Raw genomic sequence first — 27,501 nt, 5'->3', positions numbered from 1 at the left:
TGCAGTCCAGGTGAGTGCTCATCTCAGCAGGGTCACACAGTGCTGCTCCGCATGCCAGGGCTGCTGTGCCAGGTGAGGCAAGGCAAGCTGGGGGGCCAGCAGGATCTACAGGGCTCTCCGTATAAGCTGTAGCAAAGGGATGGTGTTTACACCATACAAAGCAGCTTCTTTGCTTGCATGTCACTAAATGTGTAGCATCCATACCAAACTTCACAAGTGTCTGAGATTAGCTCACAGGAAACTGTCAGTTACAGTCTTCTAGATATATAACCTATTACAGAAACTCATTTTTGGAGTCACAGACCAAACGTCTTTTCGTGCCATCTCGTCAACGGTCAACTCAGTGGAACTCAAAGTAAAAAGAAAACAAAATCTTGAGAGCTTGTTTTTGTCTCATGTACACAAGTATTTTCAAATCTGAGTTATACTTACTCTAAGCGTGCCATCTGAAAATAGTTTTCTACAGCACATAACATTTTTAGTATTTATTTTGTCAGACAATGTACCCCTTGCAACTCCCTTTCTTGTTCTGGTACAGTATTACATAGTCATGGTCAAATTCACCCAAGCAAAAAAAGAATTAAAAGAGTAGGACTGATTTCCCGACTTTCCATACCTTTGTTCTTCCACTAATGGGAAGGACTGCACTCTTTACACACTTTTGAAGTCTCCTCCTTACATTAAATTACCATGTAACTACTCTTTAGCTATGCTTAAAAAAAACATAACTTATCCATTTCCAATACACTATTCCCCATTACTTCAGAAATAAAGTTGTAAAAAAGTGACAAGATCAGACAAAGCAGAACTCAAAAGTAACAAGTGAATGCAAGACAATGATGTGAGAAACAGATCAAAGTTATTTAGACAAAAGGCAAATTTATGAACCAAAATGGAAAAGAAGCAACAATTTCCAAGTGTGCAACCAAGTTTAATGATACATCTGTTCTCTGAAACACTTGACCATCAATAACATTTCGTGGGTTATGATGCCCAGAATGTTACTTCATAGGTATTTTATATGAATATTTACAAAGACTTTCAAAATTCAGTGGCACTAAACAAATAAACAGGAACTTAAAACTTTAAGCTACAATGCTTAAAAAATGTAAACAGTTTATTTTACATAGTTGTAAAATATAAGAATTTTCTAATGCAGCTTAATTTTATCTGGAAGGTGAATATATCCTGGTGCCCGTGAACAAGGAATGAGAGAATTCTTTACACAAGTATTGTGCTCCAGTGTGCAAAAAAATTATATATAAGAATCTAAAGTCCACAACAATTAAAAGACAACAAAAATTTTCACGTCCTGAAGTTGAGAAATTTATAAAAAACATTTACACATGGTTGCTGACCCACTGATAACTTGCATAACTTAAAATTCTGAACAAGAGCTACTACAAATTCAAGATCTTTCTCAAATGGATTTTTGTGCAAAGATCAGACAATCTTTCAGCATCTTTTCAGCCATCCCTCCCCACTCCCACTCCTGACATCTAGTGGCCACAAGCACCACTATATTCCTCTTGATATATGTTCAAATTAGTGCATGTAACCAAAAGGCACACACATGTGTGAATACGTTTTCGTGCAGAAACCTGTGCAGGTGCACAATTACATTGCAAATATCTTTTTTTTTTCCCCAGAAATTTTAGATTCTAATGTATGGCAGGATTATTCTTACACATTCCTCTCTATTCTACAAGCCCAGGTGTTAATAGGTACACTGCTTTCCAAGGATCCAATATTTAAGTAGCCTTAAAATAAAGATTTTAAAAATAAATCAGCCTGTAACATCATTACATTAGATACTTTGCTTTTACCCACATTATTTATGGAATTTTAATCCCATAGTACCATAGCTTTATGCTGTCAGTTGCAAAACAATTAAGATACATATTTCTTTTTGTTAATGAAGACTTTGATTGCTCCAGTAAAGTCAGCTGATAAAAGCACTTCCGTGTGATCCGTCTTCAATGCTCCTTAAGGAAAGAGAATAAATTATTACTTTTTTTTATAGAAATCAAGCTCATTGAAAGAATCAATGTGACACCCCTCTTCACCTTTCATGTTCCTGTTATCTAACCATTGCTTCAAGAAACATCTGCATTTCTAGGAAAGGGGCTATTACATTATATATGTGGTAGAGACAGACATACCTCATAACAGCTCAGATATAACAAGAATACACCTAAAGTACAAACAGCAATAGCTATGTCCCTCACTTCATTTTCTCTGTGATTTTAAGAATGCAAGAGCTGTCAAAATGTTCCACTGCTAAGGCAGGAATATATCCATGCCCCTTGCCAGGGCTTTTGTTCCAAAGCCTCCCTCCCAAACTGAAAGTAGTTTTCTTGTTTTCCTTTTCATACCATGGTAACAAGCAGAGATCATCTTAAATACCTACCAGAGGGAATTGTATCTGCTGTTTCAGAATCTTCTCCTTTACTTTCACCTTCTTGCTTATCAGAAGTTTCCAGAGATACCATCAAGCCAGGATTGGGAGCAAAAATCGCAGATGTCACCACTGCATTATGCGCTTGAGAAAGACAACCCAATTTTGATTACCTTGTTTCAAGGAATTGTTAATCTTTACAAAAAACAGCAAGCATAAATTTTAGTAAATATCCCAGAATATCAGTGCTAGTGAAACCAGGTAAGCTCATAAATCAAGAAACAATTTTCATTGTTTTATAAGATCGAGGATCTCAGAAGCTCCTGGAAGTACCCAAAACCAGTAGTCAAGAGCTCCGAAGCACATTTAATATAAACATAGTCCTGCATTTTCCAAACACTTGGGTATGGGGGGCATGGTGGATAAATAGAAGAGAGCTACATTTTTTCTTTCATTATAGAATTTAAAGAACAATAAAAATGTTTGCATTTGTTTGCAAAGTCACTTTTCCATAAAGGATTTAAGTGTCGATGAGCAATCCATTTCTGCCAGTGATATATTACATTCATTCAGAATCTCTGACTGAAGCTACTTCGCCACTTGCCATCCCAGTCATGCATCCCAATCTCATGCAACATTTTCCTGAGGACAAGGTTTTCTGAGAGTCCACTCATTAAAAACCCACAACTTAAAACCACCTTGCTTTTGAAATGCTAACAAGTTGTTCAAACTAAATGAATAGCACTGCCAAGCAAATTAAAACTGAAAGAAAAATATTTTTAATTTTTGAAATCATATAAGCTTAGATAAAACAAAGATCAAAAACTGATTTACCTTTAATGCCTTCCCAGAAGTCATTACGGTCTCTTCTTACAGATGTAAACTTGCTCAAGTCATGGTAGGTACTCCAAATATAAACATATTTATCTTCTGAACCACTTACGATGTATGTAAAGTCATGGCTAAAGGTAGAAACAAGAAAAAACATTACTTGCATTGAACGTTCAAACAACTCCTACAATGGCACTTCAGATGACTTGCAGCTTTACAAGTGGCAGTCAGGCTAAGTTCACAACTCAAACTGCTCCTTTATCTTTGAAGACTGTATTTTTTGATCTGCAGTCTCTAAAAAAAAAGGTATATGTAAGCTTCTTGATGAAAGAAAAAACAGTTTGAAAAAACTGTTCTCGTGAATAAGACAACTTCATAACGGTGCACAGAAGCCGTTCTCCTGCAGCATCTAGTATAGAATAGGGTTAAACTAAACAGCTATGCTCAACAACAAGCAAGTGGCATAATTTTTAGGCGCAATTTGCTTCTGAGTCTGGGACCTGTGCGAACACCTGAGACTATAACAGGAATTGTTTGCAACACAAATTATGGGCAGAAAAAAAGTCCACGTAAGTGGAAGATGAAAGGCATTCAGTAAGACTAACCAGATGATGAATACACACTGACAGAAACAAAACCATACACGCAGATCCAACCCAAGTATTTAATTTACTTACTATATGCATATGCTACTTATCAAAACTAATACCATGCTACAGTGTTGTAAGTAGAGATGACAATCTGGGAAATTAATCTTGAGCATGGGTCTGCACAAGATAACCTCCAGAGGTCCCTTCCAACATCAGCCATTCTGTGAAATACTGAAACCATCTTTAAGCTGACCTAAAGGCCACCAGATGACAACCGAGATTAAACCTAGTATTATTCTCCTTAAACACCACCCTCCTCTGCTCAAACATCCAGCTTAAACAGATAACCAAGCATTTTTCCCCTTCATCTTCTAAAAGGCTCAAAGAGAAGTAGAGTAAATGTTCTTCTCCCCTTCCTCCCTTCCTTTTTCTACACTAAAAACTACTATTTCTGTGACAGCCACAGCAATACACACAAACTGAGAAGAATGTCTTAGACAACCACAGGGAAACAGGAAAAAAGAACTCAGATTTGCAGGCCGTTTCCTGACAGTTATGATACATGGGGGTTACCAACAGCCTTGAGCGATATTTGGGTGACCAACACCCAATCTACAGCACAACAAAAGTAAGGGCATTAAATGTATTTACCACAGAGGAGAGAAAGAATGGTGCTCCAGCCCTACCAGCTGTAGCACAGTTCTCGTAATTAAAGTGACCAAGCTGTCAATATAAAAGGATTTACTCATTTACAGAAGGATCTCAGCCCATAGGCAGTTTTGTCATTCTTGACCAGAGCCTTTAGTTACCTTTGTATTCTGAGCTAAGTGACGTTTCAGAGACTCACTTTCCTACCAAACTAAACAGGTTATTCAAACAAAAGCCTCTGTACTTCATCTATGGTATTTCCAAAATTCAAGAACTTCTGTCTTACCTAAAGCTGGCTTTGATTTGGCTGCTACTGTTGACATAACCTTTATATTTCATAGATAAAGACAAATCTCTTAGGTCATACAATCTGATTCTGGAATCATTTGATGTCACCAATATCTAGAAAATATAAATTTAGAAGAGAAAACCATTAGCATGTCCAGGAAGGAGCAACAGAGTTCATTCGAACAGTAAGAATTAAAAAAAAAAAATCAGCGAAAGCCATCTATAAGCATTTTCTCAGTTTTGCATTAATCAAAGTAAAATGTCATTTAAAAAAATGTTTTAACACTATTCAGTATTCTCTAAGTGTGTAACACCAAAGAGCAATTTTGTTTTAGAAGTCTTAAAAGAATCCTGATTTAAGCCAGTTACAGCAAATAGCTTAGCTGAGCAAGCAAAACAAACTTACTGAGCATTAGATATAAATGCCAGACTGAGCCAAAGTTACACTGAAAAACAGTACCTTATTTTCCCCAGGCAAAGGTTCAATGCCAGTAATTTTTCTTCCAACTCTATTTCGGCCTCTAGTAGAACGCACATGAATTTGTGTATGGTACTTCAAGTGCTGAAAAGAAATTAAATTGTATCCTGATTTGAAATAATCATGTAAAAACTTCAATTTCAAGCTATTTTGCTTCAAGTTCTAACAGGTTTGACTCTTAATAGTTAAATAATAAGCGTGACTTTTAAATCCATTTGTTCTTTATCATGAGAAAACAGTCTCAAAACGTTTTACCTCTGTGTCATAGAAGATACATCTTCCATCATATGTGCCTATGACTGCATATTTGCCATTCTGACAGAAGTTGGCAGCTGTAATCAATTTTGTCTGCCCATCTACTTCATTCCATAATGCCACTTTTTTGTCAGGAATGTTCCAGAGTCGAAGTTTCCCATCCAATGAACCACTTAAGAAGTACCTGTCATCCTGAGAGGACACACTGCATTAATCTCAGCTTACGCTATAAGCACGCCCTTGAAGTACTGCCTTGAAATATTCCCACCCCACTTTGAAACCACCTCTTTCCAGAACCTCCCAAATTAGTTGAATATGAAGTTTCAGATGATTGAAAAGACAATGTTAAAGTTACTGGTAAATACAGTTCAATTTCTTAGAGATTTTAGACTGAATACATTTAACCTTGTCAAAGGAACAGAAGTACCTCAAGTTAGAGAATTGTTCACTGTTACTTTTTATCCTCTGAACACAAGTTAGAAAAATACTAACCCTGTCAGGAGCTCTAAGCTCCCTTCAGAGTTCCTAATGCATCTACTAGTTACATATGAATAAATTCAGGGAATGCCAAAAATGCTCCTCTCCTTCAGTTTTATTGATATTAGGAAGCTTTGTATGATTAAGCGTACATTTCTGGAGATGTTTGGTGAAGATCAACACACAGTTCTGGAATATTATCCAATGGGGATATTTTTGAAGTGTACAAATGCTATTATTCAATGTGCTTTTAAAAATCAAAAATAAAGGGGGAAGAGACTTGTCATTTCAAATTCCACCTCTAGAAGAAACAGGACAATTACACTTACCCTTGGATGGAATGCTATAGCAGTGACAAAGTCTATATGCTGGAAACAGCAGAGACATTCTCTTCTTGATATGTGCCATAATCTGACAGTTTTGTCCATAGAAGAAGAAAGTAGGAAGTAATTCTGTGGAACAAGAGATTTCCACAGTTATTAACAGGCACAATCATAACAGAAAATACAGGAGCAACCTGATACTGCAAATTTTGGCTTGCATTATAGTGCTTTGTACATGCTTTCTTGCAACTGATGAATACGTTTAACAGTTTTAGTTTAACACTGGTTCACTAAGTGATGACTCACTGAGATGCTACGATTTTATTTAGCACAGCATTTCCAGGGCATTGACTGTAACGCACTATGAAAGAAAGGGTTTTATTGCAAAATAGGCTTCAGAGAAGGGGTTGAGAGCCTTTCCTGATTAAGGTCCTCCAACCAGACTAAATTCTTAAATAAAATGACAAGTCTTCCAATATGAAGAATTACCCAAATTGGCTTCATATGAAACATTTCAAAAGTTAAGTACAAGACAATTCTCTAGTTTCTATTTAGTACAAGGTAATACATATGTTTTCAATAACTATAGAATCTGTACATTTTGCAAAAAACAGTGAAATATATGGAAATCAAGATATGCAGTTAATGCCATAAATCAGAAATCACAAAATTGCCCAACGGAAATTCTTTTTCTCTCATTCTAAACAATTCAGCTTGCTTTAGTAGTGAATACACAACTGTAATTGTTACTAGTTTTTTTTTTTTTTTTAAGACTTAGAGAAGTCCAAAAAGTTTATTCATTTTATCAGTTATTTCAGATGCAATAAGCAACGTCTCTATAAAACTTTTCTTTTAAATTCAAAAATTATTTCATATTGTTTATAAATATAGTTCCAATGTCATTTGTCAAAAGAAAACCATGAAAACACAGAACTGTGTGGTCTCTATTAAGGTGCCTTACTTTAGACCAGGAAAGATCAAGAAGATCTGCTGTGTGGCCTTTGTATTTGCAAAACGGTCGTTGACGAAATGGAGCATTTTTATCATCTGGGTCTTCATCAACTCCACTGCAAATCTATCAGATAAGTGTTTTGAAACATTAGAAAATATCAGCTGGAAAATTAAAAATAGAGCATTTACTGCTAACAAAATCTACAGAGCCAATATGAATTTGAAGAACAACTCTTAGAAAAGTTAAAATAAACAGCACTGTCCTAATAAACAGCCATAGTCATTTTCAAGTTCAAACACGCTGTGAAACACATTTTGAAATGCCAAAACAAAGCAGCTTTATATTGTCCATCAATACAGCTTTTATTCAATGGGATAAGCTTGACAGCAATTAAAGCAAACAGTTGAAGATAAGTTTTTGGAATGGTGCATACCAAACTTGAAAGTGCATTTCAACTTAGAAAATAAACTGTGAGGTAAAGTTTCAACATTCCTAGTGCATATTGAGAATGTTAGCTTCCTAATAAAAGCGCCTTTCAGAATAGGCAAGCGCAAAACAAAACTAGAAGTTCCTATACAAAAGCTCTCATGTGAAAAACAACTCAAAACAACACCCCTGGTGTGTGTGGCGTATTCACTTCAGAGTAAGGAAAGATTCCCCACCACCAAAGCAACACATTAAATAACGCTACTGCTTAAAATCTTCATTTTACCCCCCATTTTATTATGTCTTTCTTACATTACTGAAAACCAAAAATAGAAAAATCCTGATTATGTAGATTTTAATGGCAAGCTTACAAAAGTATCTGAATACAAGTAACAATGTCTTAACTTTTGGTCTGGTATGTTCCATTTTATTCTATACAGATGTGTAAAGAACATCATGTTTTACCAGGCTTCTGAGTATCTTATTGTTCAGCTTGCCTTTTCTCAGAAAAGACATCAAGTCAGATGTTAACTCTAAGTAATGCTCTAAGGCAAAACACTAGGTCAGGAAATTCAATAATGTTTTTTCCCTCTTTAGTATTTAATTCAGAAATCTACTCTGAGGAACGAGTTAGCTGGCAGAAGGCCACAGCAAAGTTAAGCAGATTTTGTAATGCATGAAGTTTAGTGACTTTTTCTTGCTTACATCTCATATATATGGGATAACAGTATTCAACTGATGAAATCTATTGATTAAACAGTTTGCCCATGTCTCAGGACAAGAATTCTTTCATGTGTTTGGATAAAGTGACAACGAAGATTTGTCATTACAGAACAGTGCAACTTCTCCCCCCATCTCTTTCCCTCTCAATATCTAATATACATACCCCTGCATCAGTATCAGACTTTGAAGAATTCAGACTCTCTTGAGATGGGGAAGGAGAAACACGGCCTAGAACAAAGGCAGAAATTCCATGACCATCTCTACATTACTACAAAACCAGAATTTCTAATGTTTTAGAGCTGTACTAATATACAGAAAGATACCTTCTGTGTTGTATTTCATTCGCATATTATTAAAGTAGTCAAAAGCATTTTTTAAAACCCATATTCTCACTACGTTGTCCTGTCCTGCAGATGCAAGTAAGCGACCGCAGTGAGAGAATTTCATTGTCCAAACAGCACCCTGTCAAAAACAAAGACATCACGGTTTAAGTTAAAGTGCCCTTTTCCATACCAGAAAACCTTTCTATAATGTTCACTGACATGATTTAGGACATACAATCAGGACATGAAAGGCAGTTGTTAAGACTTGTGGATAGTGTAACAAGCTCTGCAAAAACAGTTGAAAAGATAGAGCATATAGGGAAGATTATTGTAGAAGAGAGGAGTTAAGGAAGCTCAATGTTGCCACAGCATTCTACGTAAAACTGATATGCTTACTAACAGCCAGCAAGGCAGGACTTACTTGCAGAAGTAGCAAATATTTGTAGCTGTGCTTGAAGTTACCACAAGCTGTGTTATCTCTTTTTTTGAGAAATCATACTTAGTTGCATCAATTCTGGCACCCAAACCGAGTACTATGTGTGTGTGTATAAATATATACACACACACACACACTAAATGAGCAATTTTGCAAAGCCTGTGATGACAACAATTATTTTTCCAATGCAAAGTTCAAAACATTAGCAACTAATAAGAACACAATACTGCACAAGCAATATTCAACCTCCTCTTTGTTACTTAATGAACAGCTATGAGGTATTTGACTCCACCAACCTAACTTCCTTTTAGTATACTCTTGGGTAATTTTCTAGGTTTTAAGAAGTCAACTAGTGGCTTGATGGAAACCTTATACAGATGCATTACCTTCAGGACAAGAAACTTTAGTTTTGGAAGGCAAGCTTGAACTCTTCAGTCCAACTGGCTACTACAGGTCATTATCCTTGGCCTAACAGTTAAAAGACAGCTTCAGTTGCTGTCACACAGCTGCTGTCAGAAGAATCTGGGAAGTCAGGAATACTACAATGCATTTCAGACTCTGCAGGGGAGCATGCACGCTTCAGTGATGGACGGGTAGTTCTGCTGCATCACTCTCCACAGTTGTCCTTTTGCAAATATCACACTCCAGTCTCTTCCATCCTTATCATTCCAATGTACATACCCCATTAATCTCTCCCCACTTTTGCCTGCGGAACCAATCTAGTGTTTCAGTTCAATACTTACAGTCAGATCTCTATTAAGCAAAATAGCTTATTTGCTGCTGACTGGGTCAAACTCACTGCTCTGTGCCCAGTTCTGGTAGCGAATCATAGCCTACTCAGCCTAGATTTGTAATTACAAGAACCAGAAAACCAAATTCAACACAAACTCTTCCGAGGAAAAGTTCTGGAGATTTCCTCGTGCCTAAGTATGTGCAGACTGATTTTTTTTTTCCTGAAGATCTAATCAAACCAGCTGAATTTCCATTTCTTGCCAGAATATTACTTTTTCAGAATGGAAATTCCAAGAAGAAATTTGACGGTTATTTCTGAAGGTCATCAGAAAAAATGAAAAAAAGCCACAGAAGAAACTTGAGACATACCATATGTTCCCCGCTGAGATCCTGAACAACTTTAATTTGCTCAAAATCATAAGGTCCCTTGAAGCCATGTGCTGCTTTGAACTTAACTGGTCTTGTATATGGCATCCCTTCATCATCACTGGAAGAAGGATCATCTTGATCTGTATGGAAGACTAAGAGGAACACAAATTTGGAAGTACATATTGCAGCATGCATTTTTTCTATTAGAAAGCATTTGTGCCAAAACATTTTGGTAGCAGATCAGTCTTGAATTAGCAACTTTTGATAGGCAATTTTAAGATCTTAAAGCGAAACAAAAGTACTGTTGCATCAAGGTCTAAAAATACATTTACACTGATTTTAGGTTGCGGTATATCTAAACACTCAATACTACAAGTAATTGCCATCATTTTTTGTTCTGCCCTGTTTCTTGCAACAAGTTTTGCATTCAGCACATCCTGCGGTTAGCAATTTCTGCCAATTTAATGCATGCTGAAAATCATCCATTTAATTGTATTGGTTTCTATGTGCTGAAATGGCCAGGTGGTTTGACCTTCAAGCATAAGAATTGCAAAAACAGGTGGGGCAAACAGTCAGTGCCAACACAGGATTCTAAAGCGCAGCAATTCTATGGCACTTATCTCAGGCTATGGTTAGACTGGCTTACTGAAGTACCAAAACCGACAGGAGCTCTGTTTTTATGAGAACATGGAATTGACTGTCAGAAAAACATCTGATTTTATTAAAGCAGTGAAGACAATCCCAACTTCTTACTATGCTGGAATAACTTTTCAAAAAGTTTGTTTTCATATCCAGACAGCTTTCTAACAGCATAAAAAAAATACAGTATTTAACTGATTTAGCCAAAAAGGTCACTCACCAACTACTATACAAGAATTCATTCTTGTAGCCTGATATTCTCAAAATGCCTACCAAGCTACAAACTTTAAGAAGCCACATCATTATCAACTGTACAGTGGTAGCATATAGTGGTAAATGCCCCTCAGCCAGCCTCGATTTCAAGAGGCCTGAGGATAAACACTTATTTGGGGGGCATGGAAAGTGTCACTGACCTTCATCTCGAACACTCTTGACTTTATTTACAGCGCGTTCGCCATATTCTTCAGCAAGGTGCTTTGCTCGCTTTACAGATTTGCCAAGGAATTTTTTCAGCTGGGTCCTTAAAAAGCAAGGACACTTTTTCAACACATAATATTGGCAATTTCTTATTTATCTCTGTTATGAATCAATAGCTTTGATTTGAAATGCAGTATTACTGTTTTCCATTTCTGCTTCTAAAAATAAGCATTTAATTTGCCAGCAGTCACGTAACCTTTAATTTAACTGCAGAATAACGGGCATATGTAGTTTCAGGTATCACTTGTACCTAAGAGTGAACTTGTTCAGAAGCGAGAAGGGGAACTTCAGCTTACTAAAATGAAATCTGACATTTCTTTGTAGGGACATGGAACAACATCTTACGTTTTCTGCTTTAACCTCCCTCCATCAGAGTCTGTTTGCTGCGTCTGTATTTTGTCTTCATCATCAGACTGGGCTGCGTCATTACTAGGAAATACAGAAGTGATTGTTGTTTAGTATAAAATCATGCTAAATCTAAACTGACTGAAACATCAATGAAGTAGGATCTTTAGGATCCTACTATCAATAAAGTAGGAACTTTAGGATCCCACTTCATTCTTTCACATCACATATCAGAAATATATGGACACAATGTTAACCAAGTGATAAAACAGATCTTTCAATTGTTCGGAATCTTGATACTAAAACTGCATATATTCCCTAGATACCAAAGATCCAGTTTTATAGAAGTGAGCTTTTCAATAATATAGCAATGCAAAAAAAAAGAAACTGTCTAATTTATAATGCACATAATTTTAGGCATTAGGAAAAAAATCCAGTTTCTTGATGATGAAAATCAGGAAATCATGTCAGTCTAGATTTTTTTAAACTAAATTTTACAAATAGAATCAGTTTTAAGCATCAGAAGGGCCTAATGCTCTGCTGAGAAAAGGAAAACCTCCATGTAGTCAGCTGTAACGACCACAGATTTCACAGCACCATGGTCTACTAAATTAAACACTGAAAAACTTAAAGGAGGAGGTAGCATGAACATAATTACAGTTTGTATTCAAGTACTTTAATTCATAAGAGAAATGACAATATTTAGCACATTTAGTGCTAACTGCAGTTCAGTTGGATTTTCAGAGATACTTGCCTGAGATGCGCACATTCCAGCACTATCATCAGCTTTTAGTTAGATTAGAATAATTCAATAAACAATTCTGTTACCTCAATAAATAACCTAGTTCATAAAGAGCTGGGAATTGAACGTGCAAATTAGAGACAGATGGATCAGGGATCTTAATTGCATAAGAAGAGTCCCCACGCATGCAAAAACTATGAGAGCAACAGTATTATAAAGAGCTGAAAGCTATCATCATTCATACCTGACATATTCTTTAGTTCTCCTCATGATATGCAAAGTGAGGGGATTAATGCCTGTTGGCAACTTTTCCTCTGCCAAACTCAGGGGTATTTCTTCACCTGTATCAAGGTTTTTTATCATTACACTTGCTAGAATTTCCTATGGAAAAAATAAGGTGTGAAGTCAAGATGACTTGATTAGGCTCCAAAACCTAGAGCAAAACAGAAATCATCTGGTCTTACACATTATATTAAAGAACAATTCTCTAGTTCATTATATTTTACAAATAAAGTTCAAGCTAAACTTGCCTTTGGCATGTTGGTGCAAGTGCTATCAACTACTACACATAGTGAAACAATTACATGTCATCACAAGCTTCAATTTCATAGATCAGAAATGAAGCTATACAGACATCAGACACTTCCTGACACCTTCCATGCTAATATGTAATTAAAAGATTTTGAATACCCTTTCAGATATTCTAGCAGCTGTAGTTTAGATTTAGTCGAAGAACCTTTACCTACAGAGAAAGAATATTTAAACCTAGCAAGTACAACACAAAAGTAAAGTTGTTTTTGGAGTATGAGTATACTTGTTCAGCAATAATAAACTACACACAGATATACACCAATAAAAACTGGAAACAGTCTGATAATATCACTAGGATTATTGGAAGTTATGAACTCAGCAAACTATTTCTTAATATTAGGAAAGTCATTCTCTCATTGCTGACTGCTTCCTTTTTCTTCTGCATGAAAAAAATACCAAGTTTGCTGGTGTTCCCTTACGTTGAATCTTGTACTATGTTTGCACGGCTACAAACACAAACTCCTATCATCCCGTATCTATTACACCTCATGCTTTCAAACACTAATACCCCAAATGACTCAGGAACCACAAAGTCTTTACGTGGGCAAAGTCAGCATGTTGTCCCATCTATCTGAGCCTCTAGTCACAGCACATAGAAGTCAGAAGGCAAAAGTGACGTGACTATTCCATTTAACTCGGATTGGAAATTGCAAGCACAGAAAAGTACTATGTACAGACCACATTTATTACTACCTCATCTGTGAGCTCTCTTCCAGAATTAGATCTCGGTCTTTGTGGTCCAAGTACTTCATTTGTTGCTTGACCATCAGCTGCTTTCCCATTTTCCTGAAATGTTGCAAACATAGAACACATAATCTCTAGTATAACAACGGAATAAAAGAAAATGTTAGTTATTCTCAGACTCAAAACCATTTCCCAATACCTGTGCAGTGACTATTTTATCTCCACTAGTTGCACTTGCCAAATCCAAAGAAGGCTGAGAATCCTTGGGAATGCCTTCTGTTGCTGTAGTTGGAGTTAAAAGACCACCAGCTGTGAAATTCTCTCGAGGAACTGAAAAGAGATCCATATCAGGAAGAAGAGCATAAAAGTAGCCATGGGCAGGCTACAGAGTTTACTGGAGTCCTAGCATAATAGTTTAACTCCCAAGCACCCTTTCTGGCAAGTTGTTTGTTTGTTTTTATGCCAACCACCACTATACCTGTCTCATCGATTATATATTTCATACATAGCTGGATGCACAGGCATGACTTCACACCTAGTTCTCTTAAGTTTTATTAAGAAATTGTTTTTTTCCTCCTTTTGGTCATTTTTCTAGTAACCTAGAACTACTCATTTTCACAAAGCCTCAGACTACACCTTGACTTGTATTTCTATGCTAATACAGATTGCAGATACTTCATTTAGAGTGTGGGTTGTTTTGTTTGTTTGTTTCTGTATTACTGTGGCCAATTCTCCTTGCTGCAAAAGTAGCTATTTTGGCAAAATGTGTTGGTATGCAAGAAAGTCCATGAATTAGGAACATCTGTAATGCAAAAGGGTATTTTTACATTGTAAGAAGCTAAGACTGTTAAAAGACTTTTTCCTCTTTTTACAGGTCAGTTAAACTGAAATCACAAGATTAAATGATTCTTCTTCGCTCAAAACACAAAAACAGTAACCATGTAGATAACTAAAGCCATTTAAATTGAATACTTGCCTTCTAAAGCAGGTTTTTGCACTTCAAAATCCAGTTCGCTCTTTTTTTTCCGGGGTGGTGGAGCTGGCCGTGCAGGTGGTGGTGGTCTTGGTGGGGGAACATTTGTCGGAGGTGGTGGCCGTGCTGGAACAGGCTTCTTTGTGCTAGCAACTATATCGGGTTCTACAGTAAGCTGCCTTGGAGGTTTTGCTGGAGGCATTTCTTCTGTTGTATGAAGGTCTTTGGTAGACAAATCTGAAGCCACTTGCTCTAAAGCGTTTGCCTCTTTCTTGTCTGTTATGTCCTCATTTTTTGATGTTTCTTCTTGTGCTTCAGTTTCATCCATTTTATGGTCAGTCGTATTTGTTAGTTCTGTTAGTTTATCAATTTCCTGTTCCTCAGAAGTAAACAAAAGCTTCCCAGACTCCACGTCAGTGTCCTTACCCACACTCTGATACATTGGTTCACCTGGATCTTCTTGTAATGATATTTTACCTGCTAATACTTCTGGAATATTACTAATGATACCTGCTCCAGCAATCCAAGCATTTGCATCCGAAGCTGGAACAGTCAGTCCTTTTCCTCTAGTACCTAAGGAATCATCATCCTCTAGCTGCTGTGCCTTCTGGCTTTCTTCTATAATACTGTCAATAATCTAAAGAAATTAAAAAAAAAAATCTACTGTTAAACAGCAGGCACTCCTGGAGAACACTTACCAGTTAGCCTGTATAATACCCACAAAAATCCTTCCATTGAAGAGTTGCTTTGCATTCAAAATATGTTTTGTTTAAAAATTCTGGAGATGAGAACCTAGGTGCTGAAATACACATATCTGAAAGATAAAAGTGAAAAATTTCCACTCCTCTAATTTAGTTTGAGAGACAGCTGGTTCTGTCTCAAAAGCTGTTCAACCCTCCAAGCTCTCACACTGATAAATACAATCCTCTAAATTACACAATTTAACACTAGTGAATCTTAAATGCGTTTTCAGAATGCTTAGCTTGATATTTACACTTCAGATGAACATTCTCACGTTAACGATGAATTCTAACCTATGTCAGTTTTTGGATGACAACTGATTAATGTTATTATTTATTATTTCTTGTGTGATGATGAAAATGTAAAGCAGTATTTAGCTAACCTCTTTTGAGTCATCTTGTTTCATTTCTTGTACAAAGGTTTCATTTCCAGCTTTGTGTAGTTTGCTGTCTAGGTCCTATGAAAAAAAGACACATGTAGAAGGTAGTAAGAAGTTCTTGAATAAACTGATCTGAAGTACAGCTACAACAAACTAAATAGCGTAAAGGAAAATAATTCTGCTGCATTTTCACCTGCTGTCGTATAAACATGTACAGTACACAGGAATGCACAGTACACAGGAATATTATTTCACACTAGCGCACACAGAGTCGGCCTGCACACTACTAAACAAAAATGCAATTCAAAATTTGGAGTTCTACCTTCTCCTGGCTACTGCTGCAGCATAGGGAAATCTGATGGAACAGACTCCAAGATAAACATTAATATTTTTCCAAATAAGATTTATTTTATACATGTAAGTTCTATATATTTAACAGGTTGCAACCTCAACTGAGATAAAACTGAAGATAGCATGAAGTTTAGAGAAATACATGCATTTAATAATCTGGAGGAAATAAAAGCCACAAAAATATTTTGCTGTTTATCAGGTTGTGGGAAAGGATGCAAGAACTGTATTATCACCATTTATAATAGAAACACAATTAGAAATTACCAGGTTAAGTTAGGCAGATCTACCTTATCAAGTAGTCACAAAAACTCCTTTGAGGTTCTGACATGGAATCTTCCCTTCAACTACAACTATATCTAGCACTGTCTCTTTTTGCTATCAGTCATCTTCATGCAGATTCTTCTGAAATTTATATAAACTGTAGCAGAACAAATGGAATTACTGGATTTAAGCAAAAAAAAAAAAAAAGAAGATTTTCAGAGCATTTGGATGAAAGACTGCATGAATATTCAAAACTGAGTATACTATTTATAGGTTCTATATATACCATCAACACTACCAGGATATTACACTAGTGATGTGAAGTCAGTTTGCGATTTAAGAAGCATAGTTTAGAAATGCATAAATAGCATCAACACTTTGGCATACCCTATCAAACAAAGAATAAAAGATTTCACTAGAAGTGGGTTTGCGTGCCAAAATAAAGCATTAAGTCTTTGCAATTGATTTAATTACTTTTTATTATGCAAGATTTAAAGATTTAGATTCTTAGATTAAAGATTTAAATTCTTTAAAGAAGAATTAGATTACATATTGAGCATGCTAGGTATGGAAAACTATACAAAGACTTAACACAGGTCTGAAAATATCCTAGCTGTGAGTAAAAATACTCAACTCCCTCAAAATCTCGTGTTCAGAGAAACAGGTAGTTTATAATATCGAAGGATACTGCTTTAACCAGAAGCCTACCTTAACCTCAGTTAGTATGGTCTATTAACACATTCATCACATGCCTTCTGTTTGCATGTTTTTTTATGACGTTGCCTACAAATACTATACATAAAAGCAGTATCAAAAGTGGAATTTGATAGAAACCCTGAGGTTGGAAGGGACCTCTTGACTAATGGAGCAGCCTGAGTTTGTCTCACAAAAGAGAAAGACTTCTCATGACTGGCTCTAAAAATTGGTATCTAATAAGCCATCAGCTGCTCAAAAAGTTAAGAGAAAACAAATGTATCTTGACCAATTCCCTGGAGTTGAGATACAGAACCGCTGTTCTTCTACTCCTTCCTGCCAACAGATACAGAACTCTGATAATTTCTGCTGAGGTCAGCAGTCCTCAGCTGTCACCCCACAATGTTAGAGCCCACAGAGATCAACTGTCACCATTATAAACTATTTTTGTCAGGCTATTAATTTAATTTAGCTTATACAGCTTTGGATATACACAAAATACGTTATTCTCCGTATTAAACACTTAATTCCCATTTTTCAACAAGTATTTTAAAAGACCTCTCCTTTTTTGACTTTGAAAGATTTTCTGACTACCTAGTGATGACAAAAAAAAAAGTAAGATACGTCTTCTAAGACATTCAGCTAATCAAAAACTTTTTATAGCATACTAACGTACTCTAATGTTTGGGGGAAAAAACACTTGTAAACATTCACTTTTTAGAGCTCTGACCTCTAGAAACGGAATATCACGCAGAGACAGCTGAAGTTACAGAAAAATTCTTCTTTCCTGTCCACTCCCTTCCATACAAAATCTTTCTAGTCCAAGTGCAAGTTCTATTTTGCTTTATCACTAAAAATCTGTCTTCAAAGATATAACTTAAATACTTAAGTGTAAACAGTGCCTACAGTAGCCCATTATATTAATTTCTAATTTTGTTGACATTAATCTCCCACACCTGTTAAACTTTGGACTTAAGAAATAATTTTTCCCCACTCCAAGACAAACTATACCATTAGTCACACGTTCACTGAACTGATACGGTACCAATCAGAGAAGGAATTAATGTTTCAGATTCAAAACCAGCTTTGAACAATTGACTTAAGAGGACACTTACAAAAAGAAAAAACTATAACACGCAAAACTTTATAGTTAAAAGTTTTCCACATTTCAGTCAACAAAATTTGACATTAAAGTTAGTTTAACTGTGCTGAGTTTAGTCAGAATGATAGTTACATTTCCTGAAAGGTTTAAACATGTAATACTTTATGATTAAAGGGATATTAAGTAGAACACAAAATAGGGGTAAGTCTGTTCCACACGAGATACCGTAAGATATCGTATCACTGTAAAAAAAAAAGACTATTGATTTGCTGGCAGCTGGAGAGCAGAGTACTATCACTTAGTTTCTAACACTGCTGACAAATCATAAACACTTATTTTGTGTGACAAGCATTTTTAGGACAAAGTGTCAAGTCTTTACTCCATGTGAAAGTATTGCATAGTACCACGTTTGGCCCTTCTGAGACAGGCAAACGAGTGTTATTTGTACAATCTTCCAACTCTTCACCTATTTAATGTGTGTCAGATTTCAGCTGCACTGTCACTGTGCACAGATGCAGCATACCAATTACCTGCGTGGGAAGTGGCGATGCTGTCTCAATAAGCTAAATATAGTATTTTATTTTCATATAACCTAGAGGGGAGGCTTTCTGAAGTACACACACAAAGATTTTTCTTATTTTGAAGACTGAAGGGAGCAGAGTCAACTATTTCAGATAAATTCTGACCAAAAGAACAAGTCCTGCAGGAACTTACTTCCTATTCACAAATCACCTAAAAGAGGACAGTCTAGTAACTGAGTACAGCTCAACTGAGTAGTAGTTGAGTACAGCTCAATTGCATTTTTTAATTTTTAGAATAAAATTAGCTTCAAGACACGTTAACATACTGTAAATAAAAGTAAAGTTGGAACTTCAAGAGATGTAAGCCCAATGGTTGCTCCCCACAGCAAGGAAAGTCTACAATTTCCTGTCTGTGTAGATGTTAGTACTACCATAGCACAACTACATCAGGTAAAAATGCTTAGCACTATGTTCATCAACAAATATTTGATTGATTTTAAGGAACTCACCTTTAACACATGGGATCCAACTTTCGTTGGTGACCTGTTAGAAAGAGAAGACAGACTTAAGCAGAGCTCCAAGAAAAATAAGTCTCTTAACACTAAACTTCATGTTAAACAATCTCTAACAGAGTCTTCCTTTACAGTTAATGTATACTTGATGCTTCACACAAGCAAAGTGAATGCTCCTGATACTTCTCTCTTTTACACAAAATGCTCCACATAGAGTTAAGTGCCCAACTAAGATGCACAGATCTACCGAAGGCTCTATAATCCCTTGCAGTTTCTCAGCTCAAGTTTCTGGAAACCGTGTTTCTATCACCCTTTTCTAAACTGATGCTATTCCAAGTAGACATTTAACAACATCTCCCATTATAGATAATTTAAAATCAGCACGTATATTTAGAAAGCTCAGGGTGGACACCAAAATGGGAAGCAGAAGTACAAACGCCCTAGTATCTTGCAAATCAAGTGCCTGAATCCTAATCTGTAGTGTCAACATTATCATAGACATTTTGCTCTTCAACATCTCTAGTAATTGAAAACTCATTTCTAATCACAATGCTGAACGTACATGTAAACATTTACATCATGAAAGGAGAGAAGCAGTTTTGCACTGCTTACTTTCCAAAACGCATACTCTGAAGCAGTTAAGTTGCATTAGCATCCACTCACACGCAACCTCTCATATCACTAATTACATAAAACAAGGTATCAAAGGGGACTGGTATCAAATAATTACTTCTCTTCAGATCACCATGCAACCCAAGCTGTGAACTGTCAACCTTTATTATATCCTGAAACTGCATTTTCACAAGATTTTCAGAATTATAGAAGATACTTAAGCAATGAGTCACATGTTTTTTTTCTGATTACAAGATCTTACTAATACATAAAGAAGTTTGTCAGTCACAAGCAGGACCAAGTTACAGATTACAGCCTTACAGGCTTAGCACTAAATGTAACTACAATCTGGATTGCAAAATCATCCCAGGTAGCTAACAAGGTCAGGGACATTCAATAATTTGTATCATCTCGTACCGACCAATACAAATACAGATTTCAGTCTAATTTGACCCTCCTGACTCCAAAATGATGGCTTTAGGGGACAATAACTTCTGAAAAAGACATATTTCCAATTATTTTTTTTAAGAATTTTGGTTCTTTTTTAATTATATTTTACTGTTTGAGAATATTTTAAGGCAACAAGAAAGACTGCGTTTGTACAGCAGAGTTAAGGAAAGCACAGAGGATTTGCTTGAAGACTGCATTATTTGTAACTAATTTAATCTCTTAAACTCGTTCCTGTCCAGCTCTTGACATTTAAAATACACAAGATCTATAACACTGTTTCAAAGAACGCTCCTTTCTAGAAGGTACTGACCACAGCGTGCAAAAGGAGCAATCGGTATTTTGACCTGAAAAACAAACATGTCTTTGGTCTCCCATAATAATACATTGCTGGGAAAGACTAGAACCTGTGCTGAATTTCTTGTTACTGAAATATTTTCAATTCTACTATCTACTCCTGGATTTCCACAGAAACAGAGGTCGAACTGTGTGTCAGTTCATTAAATACACAAAATGACTTCAATAATTAAATACGTTTTATAATTACTACAATAATGCCTAGGCTTCAGCAAGCACGTGGTCCAATTGTACAAGGCACTGCTTAGACATTACAACCTAAATAAAGTGCAAAACCCTCAAGTACAAATCCCTACTTCAGTTTTCTGACACTTCCCACCAATTAGCGCACGGCTGCCAGTACAGGCAAATCATTCCTCCAACTGGGTAACAAAAAATGCAAGCTTCAAAAAGACTAAAACAGATGCTATTTCCCACTCTCTTTTACTCAGATGCATTAGGACAAAGCTGCTCAGGGAATAAATGCTAGAGATCACAGGTATAGAATTTAACCATACCGATTGCTTGATATATCAAGCATACAAGTCCTATGTTAAGGTAAAGTTTTGTCATTGAAATTATCATGCTTTGAAAACATTGCAAAGCTTCCATAACTTTGGCAATGCTACCACTTTCAGATGCGTTCATAAAACAGCCAAGTTTAGCAGCTTCCCTGAAAAATATTTTAGCTGAAAAATTTTCAACTATTCTACATCTCTCTCTTAGTCATGATTAGTTGCTGCTTATGCGCTAGTACATTTATAAAGAAAATAAGCCAAAGAACAAGTTTGGTAACCGAAGTCTCTTACAGTTCAACACTACTCTGCAACAGTCTCACCCTCCCCACCACGTGAGGTTACCAGCCTTCTTCCCTCTCAGTTTTACGTTAAGGCCAATAGTTTTATAGACACTGCATCTGAAATGCTTGCTTGTACGTGTTTCTGCGTGTAGTAGCAAAAGTGTTTGAAAAGATTTTCTATGAAGATCAACAACCCAATAATCAAATACTGGTTTTGCTTTGAAAGGTCTGTGGCTTTATAGGGTTATCAGGTAAAACATAAAGACTGACACACCACAGAAAATGCAAGAACTTCATTTTGTTTTCACATGATTGTTCAGTAAACAATATGATTAAAACTTTCATAGCAACAGATTTTGTAGACTACACTTCAAATAAAATGCTTCTAACTTCAGTTTTCTTATGATACCATTGTAACACCAGTTTAACAAAGGGAGACGTTCAAGGTTATCTATAAAGATTAGGCAGTAGTCAAAGAAAAATCCTATTTCACCTGCACAAACATAACCACGTCTGACTAATATGTAAGTCAAACAAACTCCTGAAGAACTTTTTTGTATTTCTTCAGCTGCAAAATTCATCCTAATGCTGATCAGACTACATGAGGCTGTCTCTCCCACTCGTAGCTCCAGCCCAGTACTTTTTCCAACCAGTAACTCAGTCTCTACTAAGGTTCACATTTTCAACTTCTTGTTGCTAAGTTTTGTGAGAGAAAAAAAAAAATACATCTAGCCCTTCAAAAAACAAACCCAGTGTGCTAAACGATTCCTCTTGGTCAAACTCCAGAACTAAACCGCCTGATTTCCTGGGAGGATGAACACCGTTACAAAGAAAGCGTGCAAACAGGCAGATGGAAAGAGGTTTGAAGGGTATGCATAGTTGTTGCACATTGTACAGAAGATGCAGGCTCAGCCACAGCCAGCACAGTACTTACTGCCGTCCTTCAGCTTGCAGAGGCACACGATGGTTTCCTCCCTCTAACTCAGGGCTGGCCTGGAAGCTACAATTATTCCTGAGGCAGCTCTCTGTGGTAGTCCACACCTTCTAAACCACACCGAGTCGCTACTGCAATGCACTGTTTGAGCCAGCCTAGGAAAGCCTGTGGGATCTTCAGCTAGCTCAGGATGCAGAAACTTGCCTGCAGTGCTGCAAGGCACTACAGCAACGCGTCAAGCCCTCCGCTTCCTGCTGAGTTCAGTTTTGTGCACTGGCTAACACACAAAGTTGTGCTAAACATGTCTCATGTGTAAACAGGGCACTCCTTAACATTATTCAGCTTCCTACAGGGAAAACTCATTTCTTCAGGAAAAGCATTGAAACACCTTCAGAAAAACAGGACTTCTGAAGTTAGAATTCAAGAATTTAAATTTCTGAATGTACCACAGGATATTTCTCTTCCTACACCATCTCTTGAATCTAGTGCCTTTTGTTTGGTTTCTTATAGCAAATTTTTCGGAAAAGAGTATACCAGGAACAAACTTACTCCTTGCTATTAAGTATATGATATTCAAACTATTAGGTTTGGCTATTCTCGATTTGAGTGGGTGAACCACTTTTCCTATTTATGAGATAAAGTCAGTCACACGCCTGCATCCCAACAAGGGAGCCTTACTTCATATTCTCCTCTCAAAGCTGACATCCTTCTTCATGGGAGACCCAGAAATTATTAGAGGCATGAACACTTTTTCTCGACTTTTTTTGTAGTTACGGTCTTTTGAAAGCAGAGTGATAGAGGTTAAATAAGGACGTTTTCTGCCATACTACCTCTCCCTCCCCAATCCGCTGGCCATACAACAAATAGATGCCTTCATTGACTGGTCCACATAGGCACCTTGGTTTCTTTTTCACTAGTTATCTTGAAAAGCTTATAGAAAGGGATGTTGCTTTTGACCTAGCTATCCGTAAGATGGACACTCTCCATACGTCACATCAAAAGCAGAGCTACCCACAAAAGGACAGATTTACCTACAGCAGAAGTGAAGGATATAGGCCTCCCCAGAGGCAAAACAATAGTCTCCAAACATCTCATTTAAACACACTTCCCCTTACAGAAGTCATCAATCCATGAGCTACCTCAGTTCATTATTATACGACAAACATTTTGTAACAAGTTCTGTAATTTTTACTAATTAATCCTTATAAAGCACCAGTTCATATACACACTTGAGGATGCAGATACAATGCTTTCCTTGAGAGAGAGGGTTTAATCTTTGGTACCCTCTGACTGCAGGTGGGAACCGGGAGCTTACATCCAACTTGAAAATTCCGTTCTTGCATATCACAAGAGATAACTAGTAAAACAATTAAATACCAAAGAAGTTGCCACTTTCAGAATTTCTGTATCAGCAGTTAGTAAACTTCCCCACACAGGGCAGAAGGGAGGAAGCTACCAAACCCACAATTTTAATGAGGGCGAATATATCTACACTACTTTGCTAAAAACTGGCTGTAACATGCTGCAAAAAACAATTCCTAAGTCATTTTGCTGATATCAGAATGGTGAATGCACAAGGAAAAGCCTCAAACTGCAGAGGGTAACATGAACTTGTTTTCAGTTGCCCTTCTTCCCATGAGGTTTTGGTTTGTTTGTGGATCCCAACTCAGTGCACATACAGGTCTCAAAACTGCAATCTACAATCCTGCTTCCAAGAAGCATGCAATGGAAATTTGAAATTAGCTCTTAAGCTCATCTCAGAGCTTATTTAGAGAAAATACTCTCTATAGTGTTAGTATAGATTCAATGTCAGATGGAATAACAGATTCGGTATCTGCATTGCAAACTAAGTCCTCTGAGATTAACTCCTTCCTTAACTCAAGCTGACTGATCTCTATCAAATTGAGTCAATGATGCATGCTTATAGGTTACGGAAGAGCAATGCAAAACCAAAAAAGCATCTTCAGTTTTAAGTTGTATTAACTTCATGTTAAGATCTGCATAGATACAGGTGGGGAAAACTTTCAAGCCTGGCCATATGGCATTATTTGTATCAAATAAAAGGTAGGATATGCAGTCAGGTCAGATTTAATGGCTCACTTGAAGCAAAAGATGTTTCCTGCTTCCCACTTCTGCCTCTAGCCACACAATCCCACACCTTCACCCTCTCCTGTCCCTGCCCTCCCAGATTCCAGCTGTTTTAACTTACTGAATAGATTTTGCTGTTTCTAGTTTTCAGCTGGTTTCAATTCCTGAGTTAAAGCAACTCAGAAGAGTCTGATGATCACTACTGCCAGGGCAAGGTAAGCAACTGGAGCAACACAACACTTCAGCAACAGCATGCTGTTAATTTGGCTCACCGCATCTTGTGGAACTGCGTGTCAAGATGTGCCTTTCACCGTGCTACGTAAAAAGCTAAGTTCAGAAAAGCTTTGATACAGGATGTGGGAGTGAGCAGTGCAGGTCTAGTTTCTCCTTTGTTCAAGGCATCCAGCGGCTGCTGGCACACAGATTAAAACGAGCCCTTAGTCAATTATTAAAGCTTCAAATGGCTGGATCCCACAATCCATATCTTAGTGCTCTTCAAACAACCTACATGAAACCTCATCTTGCAAGATCAAATGACAGAGAGGTTTGGTCCAGGCTACGTGAAAACCAGAACTGATACAACCCATAACCTGTTTTAGCACAAAACCAGAAAGATATTTATAAATTAAAAAAAGAGATCGTGTATTTTACTAACATTAACAATGCAGTGACACTGTTTGAGGTAACAGCCCTGAATCCGCGCTATGAAACGCTGTTAAACTCACACTGCGCAGAGCCACACGCTTGCATTTGACAAGACACGTCAATTCAACGCTGTTAAAAGCAAATGACAGGGTACACCAGAAGTTGTTTTACACGTAGCAACAGTTAGCCTGTTGCTGGAGGAGCTCGCTCTCTCCTTCTCCCCTCAGGAAAATCTGCTATTTTACTCGTGCTTCAGAATTAGTTCCGCCAGCCCTGATTTCATCACACATCTTTCCCAAAACCTACGTGTCGCCCGCCCGAGACAGGCCGTTACCACCTCCCCAAGGCTACACCTGCTGCCAGCCCCCCACAGCCCCCCCACAGCACACCGAGAGCCGCCCCGTTCCCTCGCATCCCCTTGACTTTCTGCTCAGCCCCCGGCCGAGCTGGGCCCCCCGCCCGGCCCAGCACCCTGCTGGGGAGGGGGGTGGAGGCCGCAGGGCTGCGGCAGGGCCCCACCGCCCCGGGACCCCCCCCCGGGACCCCCCCAGGCGAGGGGGCGGCCGCATCCCCCCGTAGGACCGCGCTGAGGGCAGGGAGGGAAAGGAAAGCAGGGCAGGGCGGCGGCCGCGCCGGACTCACGGCGCGGGGGAGGCGGCCGCCAGGTGCACGTCCTCGGGCGCGTCGTAGAACTCCTCGGTGTCGCTGTCGGAGGCCATGGCGGGGCCGGGCCGGGCCGCCGGCGGCGCAGGGCAGCGCAGCGGGGCCGCCGCCACCTCAGGGCACGGCGGGCGGGGGCCGCGGGGCTCTCGCGAGAGGGGTGGCACCGCCTGGTGCCGGGCGGAAGCGCGGGAGGAGGAGGGAGGCGGCGGGGCGGCAGCCCCAGCCCCAGCATGGCGGCGGCGCCGCCTCACGTCATGGCGGCTCCCCCTAGCGGGGCCGGCGGGGCGCGGCGCTGCGCGCTTCTGCTGGGCTCTACCCGCTCCTGCTGGGCCCTGCGGGCTGCGCGCCGTCCCGGGGAAATGCGGTGTAGCGAAGCAGTGAGGGGAAGGCGTGCTGTCAGCACTCCTGCCCCCAGTCCTGTCCCCTTCCTTCCCCTCCATCCAACCCACGAGTGCGCGGGCTCCATTAGGGGCTGTGTCCGTCAGCCAGGGACGCCGGGTGCAGGAGGCCTGGCCCAGGCCAAGGCTCGTCCCTTGGCTCGAATGGGATGTGAGGGGAGGCAGGTAGAGCCCCCAGACACTCAAGGCCTCGGAGCATCGAGGCAGCGGTGGCACAGCGTGGTGGCGAGGTTTTGGTAGCGGGGGGCTGCAGGGGTGGCTTCATGATAATTGTTGAGTGATCTCCCTGGCCTTACCTCTACCCTTGAGCCCTTTTCATCATATTTTCTCCCCCTTTTCCCGTTGAGGAGGGGGAGTGAGAGAAGGATTGTGGTGGAGCTCAGCTGCCCAGCTGAGTAAAATCACCACACAACAGCAGCACCCTCCCCGTTTTCCTGCTTGTCTCACGAATGCCGTTTCAAGGAGGTTGCTACAACCAAAGCGGCGCTCAGTGTGACCTCTGAGGTGACGTTCAAATGGAGGTCGATAAATCAGATGCAAATATTTGTCCACACTGTTAAACACTGCCAAAACACCGGGTTAACAAAGCAAATGTACAGTGGAAAAGAAGCAAGGAGAAAGCCTGATTTTTTCCCGTCAGTCTGGTCACAGGGGGAAATCAGAATCAAGGTAATAGTGAGAAACAAAAGACAGAGGATTAAGCTAGTCTGTTAGATGCATTGCTAAGAATCCTTAAAATGATTTTTTTTCCTAATTAACTAATGTAATGAATGTTTGAAACCAGTAGCAGGAATTAAATTATATGGTTCCTTATTTGCTTTGTCTTGTATTTTCCTTCCAATAAATTTTCATCTCATCTTCTGGTCATTTTTGTTCCGCCATCAAATTATGAATGATCGGACAGCAATAACTGATGAAGGAAAGAAGCTTCCTTTGAAACCTTTTAATATCTGCACAGCAGTAAGTACATGCTTCTGAGCCAAAGCAGTACTCCTGCAGAGCACAGCTTGGTAGAGGGTCACTGTGTGGTAAAGCTATTGTCAAAATCTGTGAAAAAATCAGGTGTTGAGCCTGATTAACTGTTGAGCCAGTGTAAAACACGTAAGAACTTAAAATGTTTGAGAGAGCTCCCCTTGTCAAATCGGTTGACACTGAGGTGTTTGTACATATGCATACGCACGTGGTATGGGGCTGTCTTCCTGTTTCCTTAAAAAAATCATGAAGCTGGGACGACGGGAAGGAGGTGAATTGGAAATGCATGACAAATTCTTCTGATTCTTCTTAAAAATAAGTAGGTATGAGCCTAGTGTACACCTTAA

General features: G+C 38.5%; 1 protein-coding gene across 1 annotated transcript; it reads right to left on the bottom strand.

The window, feature by feature from the left end:
- Window positions 1-910: 910 nt before the first annotated feature.
- WDR44 (WD repeat domain 44) lies at window positions 911-26,023 on the bottom strand. The gene is made up of 20 exons (XM_083797049.1): window positions 25,764-26,023; window positions 19,258-19,291; window positions 15,824-15,898; window positions 14,704-15,337; window positions 13,927-14,057; window positions 13,737-13,829; window positions 12,697-12,833; window positions 11,711-11,794; window positions 11,302-11,408; window positions 10,250-10,401; window positions 8,713-8,851; window positions 8,553-8,617; window positions 7,250-7,363; window positions 6,295-6,417; window positions 5,489-5,680; window positions 5,216-5,317; window positions 4,754-4,869; window positions 3,233-3,360; window positions 2,411-2,542; window positions 911-1,985 (listed from the first exon to the last, which is right to left on the bottom strand). Exons 1-20 carry the CDS (start codon window positions 25,838-25,840, stop codon window positions 1,891-1,893), a joined length of 2,730 nt encoding a protein of 909 aa, XP_083653175.1. The 5' UTR covers window positions 25,841-26,023; the 3' UTR covers window positions 911-1,890.
- Between the last annotated feature and the right edge of the window lie 1,478 nt (window positions 26,024-27,501).

This window comes from Anser anser (genome assembly GCF_964211835.1).
Source record: "Anser anser genome assembly, chromosome: 13".
Classification (NCBI taxonomy): Eukaryota; Metazoa; Chordata; class Aves; order Anseriformes; family Anatidae; genus Anser; species Anser anser.
The sequence above is the reverse complement of the archived record's forward strand: the minus strand, read 5'-3'. Positions and strand labels throughout refer to the sequence as shown.